Genomic DNA, 20433 nt, shown 5'->3' with positions numbered 1-20433 from the left:
AGGTTTCTGAATGAAATAATTTTAAAACGATGACCAATTCATGACACACTAACACAACTTTTCATTACAATAAATGAATTTTAGACTTGGCTATGTTTATTGCTCGTCTGAGTCTTACTAAGAAAAGAGAGAAACAGCAATATCAGGCTAGAGCTAAGGGACAGGGAGTTCGTGCCACGTCCAAGCTCACTGTGGTAAGCTACACAGTCTTTACGGCACCCTCTGGTGGGCACTGCTACTGTCCTCCTGGGAAGACTGCCCACAGGCTTACGATTAACCACACTTGTTTGGAGTAAATACCTGTACATGTCCTGTCTTCCAGCCTCACCTCAACTGAAAGTCAAGTGTTTGGCTCATATTCCCCACTCAAAAAGAAACACTTTCATTTAAACTATCATCTTAATACCTTGAAAATGAATAATTCAAACACTGGTACCTGAACTTGAAAATTCTAGTTTTAATTCTTTTGGATATTCTGCCTGCCTGCCTGCCTGCCTGCCTGCCTCCCTCCCTCCCTCCCTCCCTCCCTCCCTCCCTCCCATGTCCTGCTGGCCCTGAGCACACTATATGGCTGAAGATGAGCTGCATCTTCCTGCCTCTATCTCCTGAGTGCTAGGATAGTAGTCACCAATCACCATACCTGGTTTTATCCAGTGCCAAGGAACCAACTCAGGTTCACACATGCTGGACAAGCACCCTACCAACTGAGCTACACCACAGCCCCAGACATTCAACTTTCTAAACCAGGTCTGATTAGTATGGTTCCTGCATGAATATGTAGTCGATGAATAACACAGACTACAACATGAACCCCAAACAGAGGGGCCCTGTGCATGTACTTTCCTTTAGAAGGCTCTCACATGGGTTCTTTGTGGAAACATTTAGGAAGTGCTCAGGAAAATCATTGTTTCTATTTTACAGATGATAAAATTTAGAGTCAGAGAAATTAAAATAGCCTCCTTAGAACCTGTGTGGGCAGTAAGTGACCAAGACCAGACTTTTTAGATGCTGGTCTCATTCTTTACATTGATCCAAATCATAGCTGAGGTTTCTACTAACCTGAGGTAATTAAGTCGAGAGCAATAGGAACTCCAATGAGTCTGGGGAGAAGCTGGGTTCCTCTGGCACCAGGAAGAATTCCCAGTGTGACTTCTGGAAAGCCAACACGAGCCTACATGACATTAAAGGCAGAAAGGCCACCATAGTGAGACAATGTATTGAGATTTTAGTGTGCCCAGGACTTTCTACACCATAAAAAACAGCTTCACTGAAATCAGCAACCGTCTCTAGAGGGCACACAGTGTCTGCTGTCTCCTTTAATAACATGAACAGAGCTCTGCAGTTTGCACACATCCTTGCTTGGGCACATTTCTTTCCTTTGACTCTACCAGTACTCCTTTCAGATAACAAAGTAGTCTGCAGTTTTCAGGTCCCTGCAAGCATCAGAACATAAAGACAAAATCCAGAGGAGGGAGAGAATGATACAGAACTTCCCGTATCTCTACTCTACAAAGAACATTCACAACCTAACAAGAAAAGAACAACCAACTAATAATGGGCTGATTATCTGAATAAACAATCCCCCAAAGAAAGGATACAAGTGGTAAATGGCACTCAGTATCATCCGCCACTGGGGATGTAGACGTGAGCCACAATGAAACACAAGTGATGCCCGTCAGGATGGATATGGTAAAAAGGCAGGTGCTCACTTTGGCAGCACACACGCCCGAACTGGAACAATACAGAGATGATTAGCGGGGGAGCTGCCAAGGACGACACACATGTTCATGAAGCGTTCCCTATTTTTCAATAGAGAAGAGAACATTGAGGTACAAGTGATTTGAAGGGGGACATAGGAAAAACCGGGGGGAATTTTAATTAGGAAGGGGGAAGGAGATAAAAAACAGAATAAAAGGGGAGAAGGCTAAACCAATAGTAAAGATGTCTGAAAAGGGGGCTCAGCAGTTAAGAGCACTGGCTGCTCTTCCAAAGGACCTGGGTTCAGTTCCCAGGGCAGCTCACAACTGTCTGCAACTCCAGTTCCTGTGGATCTGACTCCTTCACACAGACACACATGCAGGCCAAATGCCAACACACACATACATGCACATACACAGATGTCTGAAAAAGTCATAAGGCATCATACTATTATCTCTCTGCCCAAAATTACACATAACACATATGAATCTGTATCTATGTGTACATATATAGTTTAAACGGTATTTCCCCATCTGGGCTGACAATGCTACCCACAAGAGTCACAGACAATTTAACAGAAACCCCAAAACCAGACATGAGAAGTCTCTGTTTGAGTTGTTGGTCAGGATTGTCCAAGAGACTCCCAAAACGATACAGAATATTGTTATCTTTGGTTGCCTCCCAGAGGTGGAGGGGAAGGTCCCTATTGCTGAAGACACCAGGCACTTCAGAAACAGGACCCAGAGACTGTGAGGCTGGAGTTGACCCAAAAGCCTTTCCTGAGGACGAGTTTACATGGCAGTACCAGCTTCCAAAGGAGGGAAGCAACCAACAATCGAGTTATGATGCTCATGAACGGTAACAAGTATCATGGATGCAGTAGCGGCACCCACATCTGCATGGTAACCAACAGCTCTTGAGTTGGACTTAAGACCTGCTCAATAAAAGCGAAGTCATCTCTGGTACTCTGGTACTGGAAACCTAGCCAGCTACCCAGGGCTAGTAAAGTCAGAGATCTTGGAGGGAACCTACAACCACTGCTTTACTAAACAGCACAATTCCTAACTACATTGTAAATTATACCCACATTATACCCACAGTGCATTCCTCACCCCCCATCACCGTAACAGATAAAGACCACTACAGAAAATCACAACCAATCAAAATGCAGGGTTGTGGAGCCCAGCCCCAATGGAACATCTACAAAAGAACGCTGGAACCTAAGGCTCAGGGAACACTGTGGAAGAGGGAGGTGGGAATCAAACAGTTGAGCACCAGCACCCAAGATGGCACAGGACCGTCACCCGTAAGCCAGCAGTTCAAAGCCATCAGCCCCAGGCCTAGCCCACCTTTAGAGTTTGCACTGAAGACAAGCCCCACCCCAACCCCATCCCGAGGAGTCTCTCACCTCTGCATTGGCAATCCGATAGTGACAGCCCAGGGCCAGCTCTAGTCCTCCTCCAAGAGCCACACCTTGGATAGCAGCCACTACTGGCTTCTGGTATCTCTGCAATTCATCTACCGTGTCTCCCAATCTGAGGCCAGAGGAGGGAGAGCTGAAGCTATGGATATCTGCACCTGAAGACACAGGGACAAGAGGAGATGGTTCAGAAGGACTGGGTCTTTGTCACGAACACCAGGGGACACAGCAGTCTTAGAAGGCTCAGATGCCTTGGGGCTGAGAGGCACTTCAGCCTCAGACTGTAGACAGAAGGAAATGAGAGAAAAAAAATCAAATCTTTACCAGGAACCCTATCACCTTCCAAATTCTGTGTTCCCATTGGGTAGTGAGCAGCTTCAACTCTGGGGAAATTTAAGAGCTCAGAAAAAAGAACTAGTTCTTTACTAAGTCTATCATTTTGAGAGTCAGGACCAGCTACTCTTCACCAACCTAGTTTTTGAGAATGTCACCCTTTCTTCGAGAAGAGCAAAAGCCATTACAGTGTAAAATGCCATAGTTCAATGCAGACTATTTACAAGTTATGTCCGTAACCAACTTAGTTTCTATGTATTTCCTGAAAGCATTTTTTTTATAATTTTTTATTTACATACCAACCCCTGTTCCCCCTCCTCCCCTTCTCCTGCTTCCCTCCACCTACCCCTATTCTACCCCCATTCCCTCCTCATAGAGGGTAAGGCCTCCCTTGGGTAGTCAAAACAGTCTGGCACAAGAGGTAGGGACCTAGCCCCTCCCCACTGCATCAAGTCTGAGTAAGGCATTGCACCATAAAGAGTGGCCTCTAAAAAGCCAGTTTGTGTACCCAGGATAAGTCCTGGTCTCCTGAAAGCATTTTTAAATGACTTACTTAATTTTATTTTAGGGGTATGGGGATTTCGCCTGCATTTTGTGTCTGTGTACCACATGCCTGCAGTACCTGTAAGGGCCAGAAGAGGGCCTTGGATTCCCAGGAACTAGAGTTACAGAGGGGCCTACATGGCCATCCCACCCTCTGCAAGAACAGCCGGTGCTCTTAGACACTGAGCCATCTCTCCAGTCCCTGACAGATTTCTTATGAGTAATAAAAATTAACATAGCTTGTCTTTCTGGATTATAAAAATGATACAGGAATTATGAAAATTTAAAACCTGTACAAAGCCAGGCGGTGGTGGCGCACGCCTTTAATCCCAGCACTCAGGAGGCAGAACCAGGCGGATCTCTGTGAGTTCGAGGCCAGCCTGGGCTACCAAGTGAGTTCCAGGAAAGGCGCAAAGCTACACAGAGAAACCCTGTCTCGAAAAACCAAAAAAAAAAAAAAAAAAAAAAAAACCTGTACAAAAACAAAAAACAACAAAAAAATGAAGGATCACCTAACATCACACGGAGATGAAGATTGAGACGGCTGGATTTTTAGTCCTCCCACAAACATGTAAAAGGATTTGATCCAGACCACGCTATTTACCTTCTGGTCTTAATGGCTATCTTAAGTGACTTGAGTATCTTTGGAGATTTCAGTGTGTCTTTCTAACATGGAGAACACACTGTTAAACCTTTTTTTTTTTTGTCTTCACATGACAGTGTAGGTAATTCCTACTACTTCCATGGGCCATCATCTATTCTATGACATCAGTAAGCTCAGTATAAACTTAAAAATGAATCGTTTCAGGGCTAAGAGCAGAGCTCAGTTGCAGAGTGCTGGAATAGCATGCAAAAAGTCTGGTGTTTAGTTCACAGGACTGCAAAAAATTAAAACTAAAAATAATAATTTTGTGTTCAATGTATTATGTGTGGCAAGCCACAAGAATATGTTATCAGGAGTCCAGCTGTGTATTCAAGCTCTACCTTGACCAGGCCAGGGTCAGTCAAGTGGGAAGCCATCTAGCATGGACTATTTGGTGTTACATAGCTTAATTTTTCAGCTGTGCCTTGTTATGAATTTCTTGTGCTCACAATTCCCATAGAATGTGTGTGTGAACTTCCTGCTTGGGCCAGTACTTGGATAAGGTCACATAGGCAAAGCCAACCAGGTGGTAGATGCATAGCTTTCTTGTGCAAATGAAGCTCAGATCATCCTTTGCCTTGAGGCCTAGTGGCTCTCTGGAGCAATTGACTGAGAACAAAAAAGGTTTTTACATATCAAGGTGGAAGGCAGGGTGGAGCAACATTCCTGAGGAGGCAGAAAACTGCATGGCCAGGGGAAGACGGAACAGGCATTTTCTGTAGAGGTGGACAGAACGGCATGACCAGGGAGAAGGGAAGAACATGAGGTTTTGTAGATGGTAAGGCACAACTCTTGTAGAGTTCATCAGAGCCAGGAATAGAGAGCAAGTAGAGATGGAGGGCGAAGAAACAGAGGGTGAAGATGGGGCTGGAAGCATAAGAGCTTAGTTGTTAGCAGGGCTATGAGAGGACAGTAAAAGAGGGGACAAAGAGGAACTGAGTGTCAGGATGGAGCTGAAGCTATGGAGACAGGATTTCACCCCAGAGAAATAAAGTAGACGTACAAAGAGCTTGGTGTATCTAGATTTATTCCTACCTTCAATGCCTGACAGAGCTGTAGCTGAATTGATAAAATTTTGTCTTAGAGGAATAAAGTTAACAGACCTAAGAGCATAGTGTACGTAGATTTTTTCCCCCTCAGGTATCCCATGCTGGACGTAGCATCTTCCCTGGACTCTGGGCAACCATAATTATGTACTTCTTTTTTTCCCCTCCTTTCTACCCACTGCTCATCCCCACCGTGTGAATACACCGGCTGGAGCTGCATGGCCCCACCTGCCGTCTCCTTCACATTTCCTACCTGTAAGGATTTGGTCCTTAATCAGCCTTCAACGACGTCCCAGCCTAAAAAGCGGGTGGGCCCTCTGTGCGCTCTCTGTCTCTCTCCTTTCCGCTCCTTCCTCCCGTTGGCCGCTCCTCTCTCCCTCCCCAACTCTGTCTCTCTGTTTCTCTCTCTCCCCCCGCCCAGTAAAGCTCTAAAAAGGTAACCATGGCTATGATCTTTCAATCAGCATGCTCCTCCACCGGCGGCGGAGCAGCCATGAGGGGCAGCGCCGTAGCATAAACAACACTACCAACTTGTTTATATAGCATGATCCCCTGTGTTACCAGTAAGAAATTTAAAGTTTTGAGGTATTAACTGATTGGCCAAGACACAGAAATTAAATTAAATTACAATTACTCGTGAAATAGAGATCCAAACCCAGGCCGTCAGGTTACAAAGCCCGTATCTCTGGAGTCTTCACCACGCACAGATAGCGGTATGGTCACAGAGCTTCACAGAAACCAAAGGTTTCAATTCTTGGGGAAAACTTTAATTTTGGATACTGGTTTAAAGTCTAGAAGTTTTTTTAGATTCCCTTCTTAATTACAATGAATTTCTGATGAATGATTTTGCTATTCCTGTGAACATTACTGTAAGGTTTTGGTCCTTATTTACGTCCTTTAATTACGTCATCAGCCTTCGCCGGCTTCCCAGCCTAAAAAGCGGTTGAGCCCTCTGTGGGCTCTCTCTCTGTCCCCTCTCTCCTTTGCGCTCCTTCCCCCCGTCGGTCCTCCTCTCTCCCTCTCCCCCCCTTCCCTCTCTCTCTCTCTCTCTCTCTCTCTCTCTCTCTCTCTCTCTCTCTCTGTCTTTCTCTGTCTCCCCCCCCACCCAATAAAGCTCTAAAAAGGTAACCATGGCTAAGATTCTTTCAATCAGCACGCTCCTCCGCGGGCACGCTCCTCCGCGGGCATGGCCGCCGCGGGCGGTGACCAGCCACGAGGGGCAGCTCGGCGGCATAACCAACAATGGTGCCGTGACTCGGATACACCACCGCACACCGAGGACCTGCTGACTGCTGCTGCTTGCCGCCTCTTCCCCCATCCAGCGAGACCGCGAGACCGCGAGCGCGCGCGCGTCCCTCGCCGCCTCCGCTGGACCCCCACACCGCCACCGCCATGATTCTTCACCACAGTAAGTCCGCTGTTCTCGTGCGGTTGTAGTCTGAGCTATATTATTTGCGACGGACACCCCGGGGGTGTCCTCGAGCTGCACCAGCACCGGCACATTTCCGTTTCTGACGAGAAAGTAAATGCTGTCTTGGTCTACCGGGTGGATCAATGCGGTGCAGCTGCAGCCCTTCACATCCCTTGACGAAGAGGATGGTGAACTTGAGCTGATTCATGGATCTCTCTCCACTCTTTGGGGACGCCCAAGATTGTAGTCTGATCCCGGTTTGTTATTTTAATTTTTTATTTTTTTTTCTCTCGGCTACACCCATGCGACAAAAGGGCGGATATATTGGTGGATAGGGGTGGGCACTGGTAAACCTGGCCTCATAACAACATAAATCTGGCCGCATAACAGAGTCGCGGGAACTTCTGCCAGAGAACGGGCAAATAAGAGTCACTTTATCTCCAAGCTTTCTGCTAAAGTTCTGAAACCCTTCTCCTTCCCCACTTCTGAGTCTCCACGTGCAACCTTTTCTGTCTGACTTCCGCTGGAGGTGGGCGGGCTCAAGTGGGCGGGCTTGGGCGGCTTCTAGGACTCGCCCTAACTCACCTGAACTCCACCCACTCATTCTCAAACTGCCTTGAGAAGCACAGACGGGTCTAAAAGCGGCTAAGATCCATACAAATAAGTTTACAGTAGTCAGGATGGCTCTTAAGCCAAAAAACAGCTTATAGCCTCAGACAAGTCTTCCAAAAAGTATCGGTTTATAGTCTGCCTACTGGCAGATCTTCCAAAAGCTGTCCTTAAGCCATCAATCAGCAGGAAAAAAAATAATAATAATTCAGGACATAGAGTAAAATTCGTCTCTTGTTCCCCAGACCTCCCTGACTAAAACTTAAGCATCTGGAGAGCAAGGCTCCTGACCCCACAGGCAAAAGAGTCATCTGTGGCATTTAAGGTGTGCCAGGGAAGAAATAAAAGCCCGAAAACAAAATTGCCAAGTGCTGGCACTCGCTGACTCCCAAAAGCTGTTGGGTCCCTGTTTTAAGTGAGGAAAAGGCCACGGGCTAGAGAATGCCCTGCCAGGCCATCGACAGCCTTGTTAAAAGTGCCACCTAGAAAGACAGAGTCAGCTGACTGCCCCCAGGCACCAAGATGCATGGGTACATCAAGCTAAGACCTTCAGCAGACCTAGGCTTGGCTACAGACATGGCAGGGAACCCAGAACGCAGCAGGGAAGCGATCTGTTTCTTTCCTTCTGGACACCAAAGCCACTGACTCAGTCCTGGGAGTTTTGGGATGCCACCTCTCCTTTATTGTCGGGTACAGAGGACAGCCTTACCACCTCACCTGATTTAATTGCACTTTCAGAGTTACTTAATAAAAAAAGATTTCCACCTAAAATAAGAGCTCATCGTCTCACTCCAGATCCACTGCCTGTGTTTCTCATGTGCATACAGACAGGGCCCTGGTCTTTGCCTTGTCCCTAATTCCAAAAAAAAAAAAAAAAAAAAATTTCTCATGTACCACAAGCTTTTCTCTTCCCAGTTTCCTGTTCTAACTCACTGTTCAGCTAATGGTACAGGACCACCACAGAACCGGAGACCAGAGATCATCAAATAAAAAACTGTAGCAGCTAAAAGGTATTTACACCCCCAGACCCAAAAGCGTCTGGGCGCTACAAAAAGACTTTAATGTAAACATCTATTACTATGAGATGCTTTTAACAATTGATCACCTGTCTCCTAGATGCTGAACCAGTAAAGGAAACAGGTACTTTAAAATAATCTGTCTCTGATAAAGCTTAACATGTTTCAAAATCCATAGGGACAGGCCAGATCTACCTCAGATAAATGTCAACATAAAATAATAATGATTCTTTTCTCTCTCTAAGTTTTTTCTGTGTCACCAGCATCTTGTCAAACAGAAAGTTCCCAGCCACAGCCAAGAGGGATACATGTCTCCAGAGCAAACGGATGACAGACAGCATCCCACAACGCCTGTCTACCTCGGAAGACTCCCCTTCTCCATTCCCCCAAGAGCCAACCAACGTCCAAAAGTCAGCTGGAAGCAGTTTTTGAGAGGAACGACGCCCCTAGTCCCATCTACCTGCTTTTTTTTTATAATAAGGGAAAGTCTGGGATGTAAGGTTTTGGTCCTTATTTACGTCCTTTAATTACGTCATCAGCCTTCGCCGGCTTCCCAGCCTAAAAAGCGGTTGAGCCCTCTGTGGGCTCTCTCTCTGTCCCCTCTCTCCTTTGCGCTCCTTCCCCCCGTCGGTCCTCCTCTCTCCCTCTCCCCCCCTTCCCTCTCTCTCTCTCTCTCTCTCTCTCTCTCTCTCTCTCTCTCTCTGTCTTTCTCTGTCTCCCCCCCACCCAATAAAGCTCTAAAAAGGTAACCATGGCTAAGATTCTTTCAATCAGCACGTTCCTCCGCGGGCACGCTCCTCCGCGGGCATGGCCGCCGCGGGCGGTGACCAGCCACGAGGGGCAGCTCGGCGGCATAACCAACAATTACTGTATCTTTGGATAATGGGGTGTTTTTGTTTTGTTTTTTAATCCTCCTTTACAACCCTTACAATGTTGGTTTACTTTTTTAGTTTAGTAGGCTGGCAAAGGGTCTAAGTCCAAATGAGTAGAGCTCAGCCTTCTCTCCCTCCCACAAGGAGAGCTTTCTACTCAGCATTCCTTTGTTTGCTGTAGGTCTTGTAAACATGGCTACCTTCAACTCTAGCTCACTAAGAATTTTTTTTTTTTTTGTTTTTCGAGACAGGGTTTCTCTGTGTAGCTCTGGCTGTTCTGGAACTCACTTGGTAGCCCACGCTGGCCTCGAACTCACAGAGATCCTCCTGGCTCTGCCTCCCGAGTGCTGGGATTAAAGGCGTGCGCCACCACCGCCCGGCTAGGAATTTTTATCTTTATGTTCACTGCTATGGAATATACTTTCCACTGATCTCTTGAAGTAATCATATCATTATCCTTTTTAATCTTCTACTGGGATAAATAACACTGACGGGGTGTCCCAGGATTCATACTTCTAAGACAAGAGTGATTGTCACACTTTTTACATAACAGGAGGTCCTGTTTGGAGAACAGCAAGATCAGGGTTGGTCTATCCTTTTGATTGCTCACACTGCCCTGGTCAGGTACTGGCTCACACTGCCCTGGTCAGGTACTGGCTCACACTGCCCTGGTCAGGTACTGGCTAACAGTGCCCTGGTCAGGTACTAGTTTAAGCTAAGGCTAGCATCAGCACAAACTGAGATAGGTACTGCACTGCTGTGTCCACAGAGTATCTGTGAATATCATCTGACTTGGAAGCAGAGCCTTTGTAGAGCCCTTCAAGTTCAGAAGAGGTGATACAGGGGCTGGAGGGAGGGCTCAACTGTTAAGAGCACTGGCTGCTCCTCAAGAGGACCTGGATTTGGTTCCCAGCACCCACATGGCAGCTTATCACCATCTCTAACTCCAGTTCTAGAGGATCAGATGTCCTCCTTGGCCTCTGCTAGCATGGCCAGGCATACATGTTGGCAAAACTTTACTCATGTACATAAAATAACGAATCTCTTCTAACAGGAAAATATGTAATACTGGGTAATGAGAAGCTACCTAAGATCAGAGACTTCACTGTGGACCTGCTGGGAAGAACGCATGTGAAGACAAAAACGGTAGTGAGCAACACTTCCAAGGCAGGATTGACAGTGCCGGCCACAGGATGCCAGAAGGGACAGGCAAAGGTTCCTCCTAGACCCCACAGGAAGAGGGGCTGCTGGTGTCGAATCATGAGCTTCCAGCCCCCAGGTTGGAAACCCCCAAGGTACAGGAAACTTCTATTATTTTAAAATAGATTATGGACACTCAGGAGGCAGACAAGGCAGATCTCTGTGAGTTTGAGGTCAGCCTGATCTATAGAGTGAGTTCTAGGTGAGCCAGAATTGCATGGGGAAACCCTATCTCAAAAAATAGTCGATGGAAACTTGTTACAGTAGCATCAGGAGACTTATAAAAAGAAAGTTCCAGGACCCTTCTCCTGCCTAAATTCCTAAAATGTTATCGTAAAATTGGAGGAGCATTATCTTTGAATTTGTAGGAGAGTTTGCCAATGATGCCACCTGGGCAGAGAATTTACTTTGTGAGTTTTCTGATTTCTAATTGAATTTATTTATTTAGTTTTCCTTTTTTTTTTTTTTTTTTTTTTTTTGGTTTTTCGAGACAGGGTTTCTCTGTGTAGCTTTGCGCCTTTCCTGGAACTCGCTTTGGAGACCAGGCTGGCCTCGAACTCACAGAGATCCGCCTGGCTCTGCCTCCCGAGTGCTGGGATTAAAGGCGTGCGCCACCACCGCCCAGCCTAGTTTTCCTTTTTGATTCAAGGTGTAGATAATGTAGAAAAGGGGAAGTGCTATGGGATGTTCTGTATGGCAAATGTGTTGTTCTGATTGGTCAATAAATAAAACACTGATTGGCCATTGGCTAGGCAGGAAGTATAGGCAGGACAAGGAGGAGAATAAAGCTGGAAAGTGAAAGGCTGAGAGAGACTCTGCCAACCGCCATGATGAGAAACAGCATGTGAAGATGCCGGTAAGCCACGAGCCATGTGGCAAGGTATAGATTAATAGAAATGAATTAATTTAAGATATAAGAACAGTTAGCAAGAAGCCTGCCACGGCCATACAGTTTGTAACCAATATAAGTCTCTGTGTTTACTTGGTCGGGTCTGAGCGGCTGTGGAACTGGCAGGTGAGAGAGATTTGTCCTGACTGTGGGCCAAGCAGGAAAACTCTAGCTACAGATCAGGCTGCTGTGGGAAACTCACTGTATGATTCAGGGGTTCTCAACCTCCTGAGTTGAGATTACAGGCCGGTACCAGCGCACAGAGCCCTTCTGTAATGGATACACAACTGTTTGGCCTTTCCTTCCCCTTGAGTCAGTTTTAGTAGATAAAAAATATTTTCCTAATTCATATTTCTAGTATCGTCAATGTTACTTGTTGTATTTTCAGCTATTATTAAAATTAATTGTGTTGTCTGACAATTTCATACATGTATAAAATGCATTGTGATTACTCTCATCCTCACCCTCTCTTATGTCCCCGGTCCCTGCCAACATCCATTCTCTACAAAATCCCTTTCCTGCACTCATGTCTTTGTGATCTGTTTTATGGACCATTGAGTTTGGCCAGAATCATCTGCGTGACCCTTATCCACTCAGGCTGGCAGCTAGCAGTGAGAAGACAACTAACAACCCCCCCTCACCCAGCAACTACCAGCGGTCAACGGTTCAGCAGGGAGTGGAAGGGGCCCAGGTGTCCCTCCCCAACCCATAACTGTCCAAGGATAGGACTCTTGTGGGCTGCAAGACTATGTTATAGAGATTCAGCTGGATATTAAAGCTATACCTAGCCTGGCGGTGGTGGCTCATGCCTTTAATCCCAACACTTGGGAGGTAGAGCCAGGTGGAAAAAGCTCATGCCTTTAATCCCAACACTTGGGAGGCAGAGGCAGGCGGATCTCTGTGAGTTCGAGGCCAGCCTGGGCTACCGAGTGAGTTCCAGGAAAGGCGCAAAGCTACCCAGAGAAACCCTGTCTCAAAAAACCAATAAAACAGAATAAAATAAAAAAATAAAAAATAAAGCTATATCTAGAAATTTTAAGGTATTTTTCTAGAGGAAGCCATTTATCATGGAATATTTGGTGTTATTCAGTTTTTAATATTTCAGCTGTCTTCTGCTATGAAATTCTTGTGGGCCCACATATTACTAGACCATATTGGCAAACAGTATAAGCTTCCCAGAAGCTGATCCTCTTTCCAGGTAACTAACTACCCCACAGAGCCTAAGAGACAGGCAGGCTGTAGATGCATAGCTTTGTTTCTTGTGCAAATGAAGCTCAGACCATTCCTTGCATTCAGGCCTAATGGCATGCCAGAGCTATTGACTCAGAACAAAGGATGTTTTTTGCATACTCAGGTGGAGTAAAAGGTGGAACAAGATTCCTGGCCAGAACAGAATTGCGTGGCCCGGAGAGAAAGAACAAGACAGTTTTCCTGTAGATGGTAGACAGAGCCACATGGCCAGAGAGAAGAAAGGCAGAGATTCTGTAGATGGTAAGGCAGATCTCTTGTAGAGTTTATCAGGGCCAGGAGTAAGGAGCTAGGAAGGATAGATGGAGGATGAAGGAACCAAGGACAAAGATGTGGTCAAAAGCATAAGAGCTTACTAAAATTATGAGGACAGGAAAAGTGGGCATAGGGAGGAGCTGAATGTGAGAACAGAGCTGAAGCTGTATAGATAGAATTTTGTCATAGAGGAATAAAGTTAATGGACAAAGAGTATGGTGTACTTAGATTCTTTCCCCGAAAACAATTCTCGCCATTTGTAGTTTCTCTTCTGGGCCCCTGGGAAGAATGTTATTAAGGCTGGTCCATTAATAGTGTTAGGACCCGTCTTGTGCAGGTCCAGTATAGGGGCTGCAGCTGCTGAGGGTTTGTGACCTCAGTGACCCTGTCATGCCAGATGTTATTTTGTGGCCCTTCTCCTCATCTTCCAGCTCTTTTCTTTTGAGGCTTTCTCTCTGTGTAGCCTGAGCTGGCCCGGAATGCATTATGTAGCCCAGGTTGGCCTCAAGCTCATGACCTTCTTACCTCAGCCTCTTAAGTGCTAAGGCCGCAGGAGAGCACCAGTGCACTCCTTTCAGAGCTCTCAGATGCACTGTTTGTGCTCTCTCTCTCTCTCTCTCTCTCTCTCTCTCTTTAGTTTTCCAGAGCTGAGGACTGAACCCAGGGCCTTGTGCTTACTAGGCAAGCGCTCTACCACTGAGCTAAATCCCCAACCCCTAAAATAAGTTTTTTTTTTGGTTTGGTTTTTCAAGACACGGTTTCTCTGTGTAGTTTTGGTGCCTGTCCTGGATCTCGCTCTGTAGCCCAGGCTGGCCTTGAACTCACAGAGATCTGCCTGGCTCTGCCTCCCGAGTGCTGGGATTAAAGGCGTGTGTCACCACCACCCAGCTTTTCTCTCTCTTCTTTAATTTTAATTTTATCTCATGTCTATGAGTGTCTCGCCTGCATGCATGTCTGTGCTCCAGAAAAAGGTATGGGGTCCCTGGAACTGGAGTTACAGACAGTTGTAAGTTGACATGTGGGTGCTGAGAATTGAACCCAGGTCCTCTGGAAAGGCAGTCAGTGGTCTTAATTTGTTGAGCATCTCTCCAGTTCCTCTCTCTTTTTTTGACCAATTTCTTCATAGGTTTCTCAAGTTTTTATTAGCGTCTACCAAAAACTCTCCACCATCATTACATTATTGTTCCCTTTGAGCTACGTCTGCTTGCGACGTCACTAATTTTTCCTCTTCATCATCCCCTTCTTGATTTGGTCACGTGGTACTGTTCGGGTTTTTGTCAGTTGCAGTGTTCGGTGCTTAGCTTATAATGGTTCAGGCCTTTTCTCCCTAAAACAACCCTGTCAAGCTATAAACTTCCTGCTGACTTTTATTTGAGCACACCCTACCCCCATGTCAGATGCCTTCATTGTTGTTTAGACCACTGTACTCTCTAAACTTCCATTTATGTTCTGACTCAAGGATTAAAAAGGAATTCAGTTTCCAGACAAACGAGAAGGCTTGCTTGCATCTTTGCTATTGATCTGCAGTCTGGACGGATGAATTCTAAAAGAAGTTTACTGTGACAAGCTCTGTGTGTACTGGGAACTGTACCCAGGGCCTTGAAACCACAAAGCACCCCACCACTGAACTGTACCCCCAAATTTTATGCTCCAGTTTCCAACCAATTTTTGTAAATATTGCTGATGTGCTTAAGTGGGGACCTTTCCCTATTTAGAGGTGCACTGTCCTGCATATGTCTGTTAATCATCAAACTGGCTCATTTTGGATACTTTCCTAAAAGCAAAAACTTTCAGCCTGGGAACTTGCATCACATTCTAATTTTTGCCTCCTCATCACACAGAAAATCGAGTTCTCTCTCTCTCTCTCTCTCTCTCTCTCTCTCTCTCTCTCTTTTTCTGGAGATAGGTAGTTTTGGTGCCTGTCCTGGAACTCACTCTGTAGACCAGGCTGGCCTCGAACTCACAGAGATCCGCCTGCCTCTGCCTCCTGAGTGCTGGGACTAAAGACATGTGCCACCATTGCCCAGCTGAAAATCGAGTTCTCTATGATTCTGAGCCCCTTTCAAGCCTCAAATCATCATTGTGGGTGTTCAAGCTTCAGATTCTAGTGAGAAAGCCATTTCATAGCTGGTTTAATATTGGTGTGTTATTTTAACCTCTCTTCCTCAGCCTTCTTCATCTGGATCTGCTGAGCATTAAAATGTGTATAAGATCATTACCATTTTGTTTTAATTGGTAAATAATATCTACAGTGCTTGATCAGGCAAGGCAAGCAGTGACTACTGTGGTCAGTATTTTTATACTCTCTCTTATCCTGACTCTAACAACGGGGTATTTTCAGGTTACCATTTACAAACAATGAATACCTGTGGTCTGGTGAGTTCCCAGGGCCCTCATCTCCATGTGACTTCCATCAAAGGGTTCAATATATTGATTTTCAAGGCAGGGAAAGAAAGAGGCACTACGAACCACACTGAAAGATCCAACACTTCAGATCCTTTGGCTATGCTGTCACTGTCACACAGTGACCCACGAGAGCAGTGCCAGGGTCCCTGTGGGGGAGGGGCTGTCTGAAGGAAAATGAACTCCACTTCAAGACTCAGTGTGAATAAAATGGTAATGCTTCCTGAACTTGTTCTGGGTACAGACACTGACAAGAATGCTCGGCCAAGACATCTCATTTAATCCCACACGACCTCCTTCTGCTACAAATTACAGCCCCTACTATATAGGCAGAGAAAATGAGGTAAGGATATCAAAGAGGCTAGCCCAAGCTCACACAGGGTAGAAGGAACATATGCAGAGCAGATACACAGCAAGTTTATAGCCATAGCTGTTGGCCCTCAAGGCTGGAACAAAATGTTCTTCAAAGGCTCAGTCTACATAAGAGACAAAGGCCACAATCCTGTCTAGATCTCTCTTGGGAGAGATGTGTCCCTTCCCCCATGATGCTTTTCTCTCCCACTCTAGTGCCTCTGTTCATTACCCTCACTTTTTACCCACAGGGATGGCCGATGCACTAGTCTGGGCATAGTTCTAGAAGTAATGGGAAAGATTTAGACAGCACTTACCTGAGCAGAAGTTGCCATTTGATCCACAGATGATGATGGCTTTAATCGTGTAGTCTGACCTGGCTTTCTGGAGTCCTTCTCTTATTCCCCTTAACACAGCTGGGCTGAAAGAAAACAAGTCCATGAAATGGATTAGTCAAAATTAAATTTCTATGATCTTAGAGATTTTCCTTAACTAATGATAGATAAAACAACACAGGTTCTCACCACAGAACTTTTACTATTGGCTCAATAGATAAAATGTCTACTCTCAATTAAGTGCCGAGCTGATAAAATAAATCCACTTTCAAAGCAATTATTACTTTCCTCCACTGCGCTCTAGCTTTTTTTTTTTTTGAGACAGGGTTTCTCTGTATCATTTTGGTGCCTGTCCTGGATCTCGCTCTGTAGCCCAGGCTGGCCTCGAACTCACAGAGATCCACCTGGCTCTACCTCTCGAGTGTTGGGATTAAAGGCGTGTGCCACCACTGCCTGGCAACTGCCCTCTAACTTAGATCATGAAAAATTAGTTGCCAGTTTTAAAAAGTTATACATGCTATCACAAGCACAGAGTTACCTGATAAGTATATGCAGCTACCATGTAGAATCTTCACTCTTATGTGTACAATGTGAACATTTCAAACCAAATGGAAAAACCAAACTGTTAACAAAAGATGTGCTGCGACCAACAAGACAAAAATTCATGGAACACAGTAGATACCTACCTACCCTTATGCGTGAGTGATAATTACCTTTCACCCAGTTACTTTTTGCCTAGACACAATTAAGCAAAACCTCCTGCTCCTGACTTATTAATAGGAAATCAAATAAACAGAGTATGAGCCATCACATAATACCGAGAAGTCCAAAAGGGGCGAGCAGTTTCCTTCAGTGTCTGGGTGGAATTGCTTCTGGACACACTGCCCCCAGCAGAACAGAAGCCCCCCATGTTCCAGGCTGGCAGATAAAACCCTGCAGTACTCTCACGTACCCCGTACAAACCATCATTTCCAAACGACTTACAACAAACCGTAACACAGACACGCTGCAGAGCTCACAGCACACGGTTTATGGAATAATGAGAAGATAGAAAGAAGGTGACATCCTCACTGGGGCTCAACTATTTTCTATCTATGGGTAAACGGCAGGTACGGAACCCAAGGCCAAACTGTTTCCTTCCGGACATCCCTGTCCTCGGAATCACTGAGGAGAGGGCTGGGACTTCACATCGTCCCCTCATCTCTTATTCATGACTGTTCATTTTGAAAACTTATAAACAGAAAAAAAAAATGCGTCTGCAAAGCACAGAGCTTGACCAGGGCCAGTTGAGGGGGACCATGGTCTGTCTCCCAGCCAGGAGAATGGACTCTGAGAAGACGTGAGCCGTTGTCTGCCTCACTACAACAAGCCCTTCGTTCCTTCCTTTGGAGCTATTAAAACAGTAACAAGAACAAAAACCCAAACAGGAAACACCTAAAGTTTATCAAATCAAATGTGCTCAATTGTCAAAAAGAAAGAATATAAAACATGGCAAACATATGAGGTTAGGTTTTAATGTGAAGAAACATTCTTTTCAGCTATGTGTTTGTGTACATGTGTTTGTAGTTGCTAGGTAAAATACGGGGTCTCCTCTCACGAGGGTGGAGGATTTAGAGATGTGACAGGTGTTGATCTGGGGAAAAATGTAGAAATACCCTTCTTCTCCAGAGACTCTAGACTTTGACTGAAATAGAAAGAAGTTTGGCTAAGCCAGCAACTAAGGATTTATAGTATTTTGGGGGAAAGGGAAAAAGAATTATTCAAATAAAAGCTTAGTAGGCAATGGTGGTAGCTCTCACCTTTAATCTCAGGACTTGGGAGACAGAAGCTAGTGGATCTCTGTGGGCTTGAGGCCAGCCAGTGCTACATACTGAGACCTTGTCTTTTTTTTTTTTTTTTGGTTTTTCGAGACAGGGTTTCTCTGTAGTTTTGCGCCTTTCCTGGAACTCACTTTGTAGACCAGGCTGGCCTCGAACTCATAGAGATCCGCCTGCCTCTGCCTCCTGAGTGCTGGGATTAAAGGCGTGCGCCACCACCGCCCGGCTGAGACCTTGTCTTAATAAAGTGTGTGTGTGGGGGGGGTCAGTAAGCTAGAAAGATAATTTCCCACAAAAATTAAAAACAAGAAAGAATAAAAGTATAAAACAAAGAAAAACTGTGAATATATTTCACTTGGTGAACAAGCTAAAATGTGGTAAGTCATGTTCCTTAATGTGAATGGTAAGAAAACATCTTAAAACAGAAGAACAAAGTCCTTAGGGAATAAAGTTGAGGCTTTTCCCTTCGAGGGGTAATTATCTTTTACCTACATACTTTCTATCTTTTAACCTCTTGCTTTTGATTGGTTAATCAGAAATGAAATCTGATCATGAAAACAGACTCTGGGCCATTACACCACAGTTCATGGAGTTAATACGGGCACCCTTCCAGACCCACTCTGGATTGTGAAAATCCCTATATGTGGAGGTCTGTTACAGGAAAAGAGAGGATCAACCGCATGAAACCTATGGCCACTGCCATCTCTAGACTACTCAGAACTGGAAGTGTCCTGCGGAAGGTGATTATGCATAAATGGATGGAAAACCTCTGGGTTTATTAGGGCCTCAGACACCCTGGGTGTAGTTATATTTTTTATCTGTGTTGGATGAATGGCAGATGGGAGACTCAGGGATACAGAAGGCCACTGTATTTTCCTTCCGGGTAAAGAATGGCAGCCAGTGGTCGCTCACATCTGTAATCTCAGCACTTGAATGCTTGAGGCAGGAGGATTGTCACAAGTTCAAGGCCAGCATGCATTATAGAGTGCACTCTTTGTTTCAAAAATCCAAAGCAAACAACACCAACAGCCCCTCAGACAATGATGAAATGGCATGAAGAGGCTGACTTTTCCTGTTCCAACCACATCTCTCTTTTCATGTATGTTTTGGGTAACACTGAAAAACTTAAAAACCGGAAATAAAGAAAAAGGATGAGCTGCTATAGGGAAAACATCGGTACTAGATATAGGAGCTGGGGGGCTGCCACAGCCTGAAGGGAATGACCATGGATAGGGTAGGGGTGGGGGGTGGGGGTGGAGGGATTGGGGTTGTGGGAGACGAAGGAGTCTTCGGGAAAAGACAGCTTTTCCTGGCCATATCAGGCGTTTGCCCTGTGAACAGTTTTTTTTGTTGTTTTTTTTTTTTATTGAAATCCAAGTTCATCAAATCAAGTTTGAGGCTTATGAACCAGTATTTTTTTCCTCAAACAGAAAAGAAAATCAGACAGTTCAAACTAATCTCTAAAGGTGGATTTGTTTTACTGTGGATTCAATAGTGCATCAGTGTGTGTGTCTTCAGTTCTAAAGTAAAACATTGAGTTTTTAAACATGTGGATTTCAGGGGCGGGCGGGTGGGGGAGTGAAAGCCACTGTTCCCAGCGCCAGACCTGGTAAGCAACCTGGTGCTAAATTTGCACGCCAACACCCATTGGAACTCAAGCAAACAGTCTGGCTAGACTCAATGAGAGATTTAAACTATTTCTCTGGGTAGATCCCCAAACTAGTCCAGTAAGCATGTTTATAAGTTACCTTTCCCCCAGTTACTTTTTACCCTTGGACCTGAAGAAAAAAAAACCCAGAAAACAACCCTGGCTTTTGACTGGTTAATTAGCAATCGGATCATGACACAGCTTGAGAGCTGTTACATAATATTCACAAGTCCACAAAGCATAGGCATTTCCCTCTGCATCTGTGGGAAACAGGTTCCTGGTGACCCTCTCCCCCACGGAACCTAAATCCTCAGATAGTGAAGTCCCTCACAGAAAATGAGAGAGTATTCATATGTACACACATCATCTTTAGACTACTTACAACAGCCCATAACCTGGAAACGCATGTAAATATTTGTTGAGCTACATTACTCAAAGAATAATAACAAGGGAAAATAATCTGTGTTCATTTGGGGAACTTCCATGGTGGATGTGACTACATTTTCCCACCCAGGGTTGGCTGAATGGCAGATGTGGAACCCAGAGGGCTGGGTTTTTTCCTTCCAGGTAAAGTGTGACCCCCAACTGGGCCCAAACAACCTCAGTGAGTACTATTCTAGGGTGAGATTCTTCCCACTTCACCTAGTGTTTCTGCTCTTATTTATGTTCTTGGTAATTTGGGGGAAAAGTTCATAA

The 20433-nt window shown here is 45.3% G+C and overlaps 1 protein-coding gene and 1 non-coding gene across 3 annotated transcripts in view; one reads left to right on the top strand and one right to left on the bottom strand.

The window, feature by feature from the left end:
* The window catches only part of Ehhadh (enoyl-CoA hydratase and 3-hydroxyacyl CoA dehydrogenase), a 43343-nt gene that overhangs the window by 13290 nt on the left and 9620 nt on the right, over positions 1 to 20433 (bottom strand). For both annotated transcript variants that reach the window (XM_052740092.1, XM_052740093.1), the window contains 3 exons: positions 16255 to 16358; positions 3107 to 3276; positions 1060 to 1171 (listed from right to left, as the gene is read on the bottom strand). In XM_052740092.1, the coding sequence (XP_052596052.1) occupies positions 1060 to 1171; positions 3107 to 3276; positions 16255 to 16358 (386 nt within the window). The remainder of the gene's footprint in view (positions 1 to 1059; positions 1172 to 3106; positions 3277 to 16254; positions 16359 to 20433) is intronic.
* LOC128112336 (U6 spliceosomal RNA) lies at positions 1702 to 1807 on the top strand. The gene has a single exon (XR_008218955.1). It is a non-coding gene; the product is annotated as a U6 spliceosomal RNA (small nuclear RNA).

Source organism: Peromyscus californicus, unplaced genomic scaffold (assembly GCF_007827085.1).
Source record: "Peromyscus californicus insignis strain IS unplaced genomic scaffold, ASM782708v3 Scaffold_16__1_contigs__length_79575227, whole genome shotgun sequence".
Lineage (NCBI taxonomy): Eukaryota > Metazoa > Chordata > Mammalia > Rodentia > Cricetidae > Peromyscus > Peromyscus californicus.
Note: the sequence above shows the minus strand (reverse complement) of the source record. Positions and strands in the feature narration are given on the sequence as shown.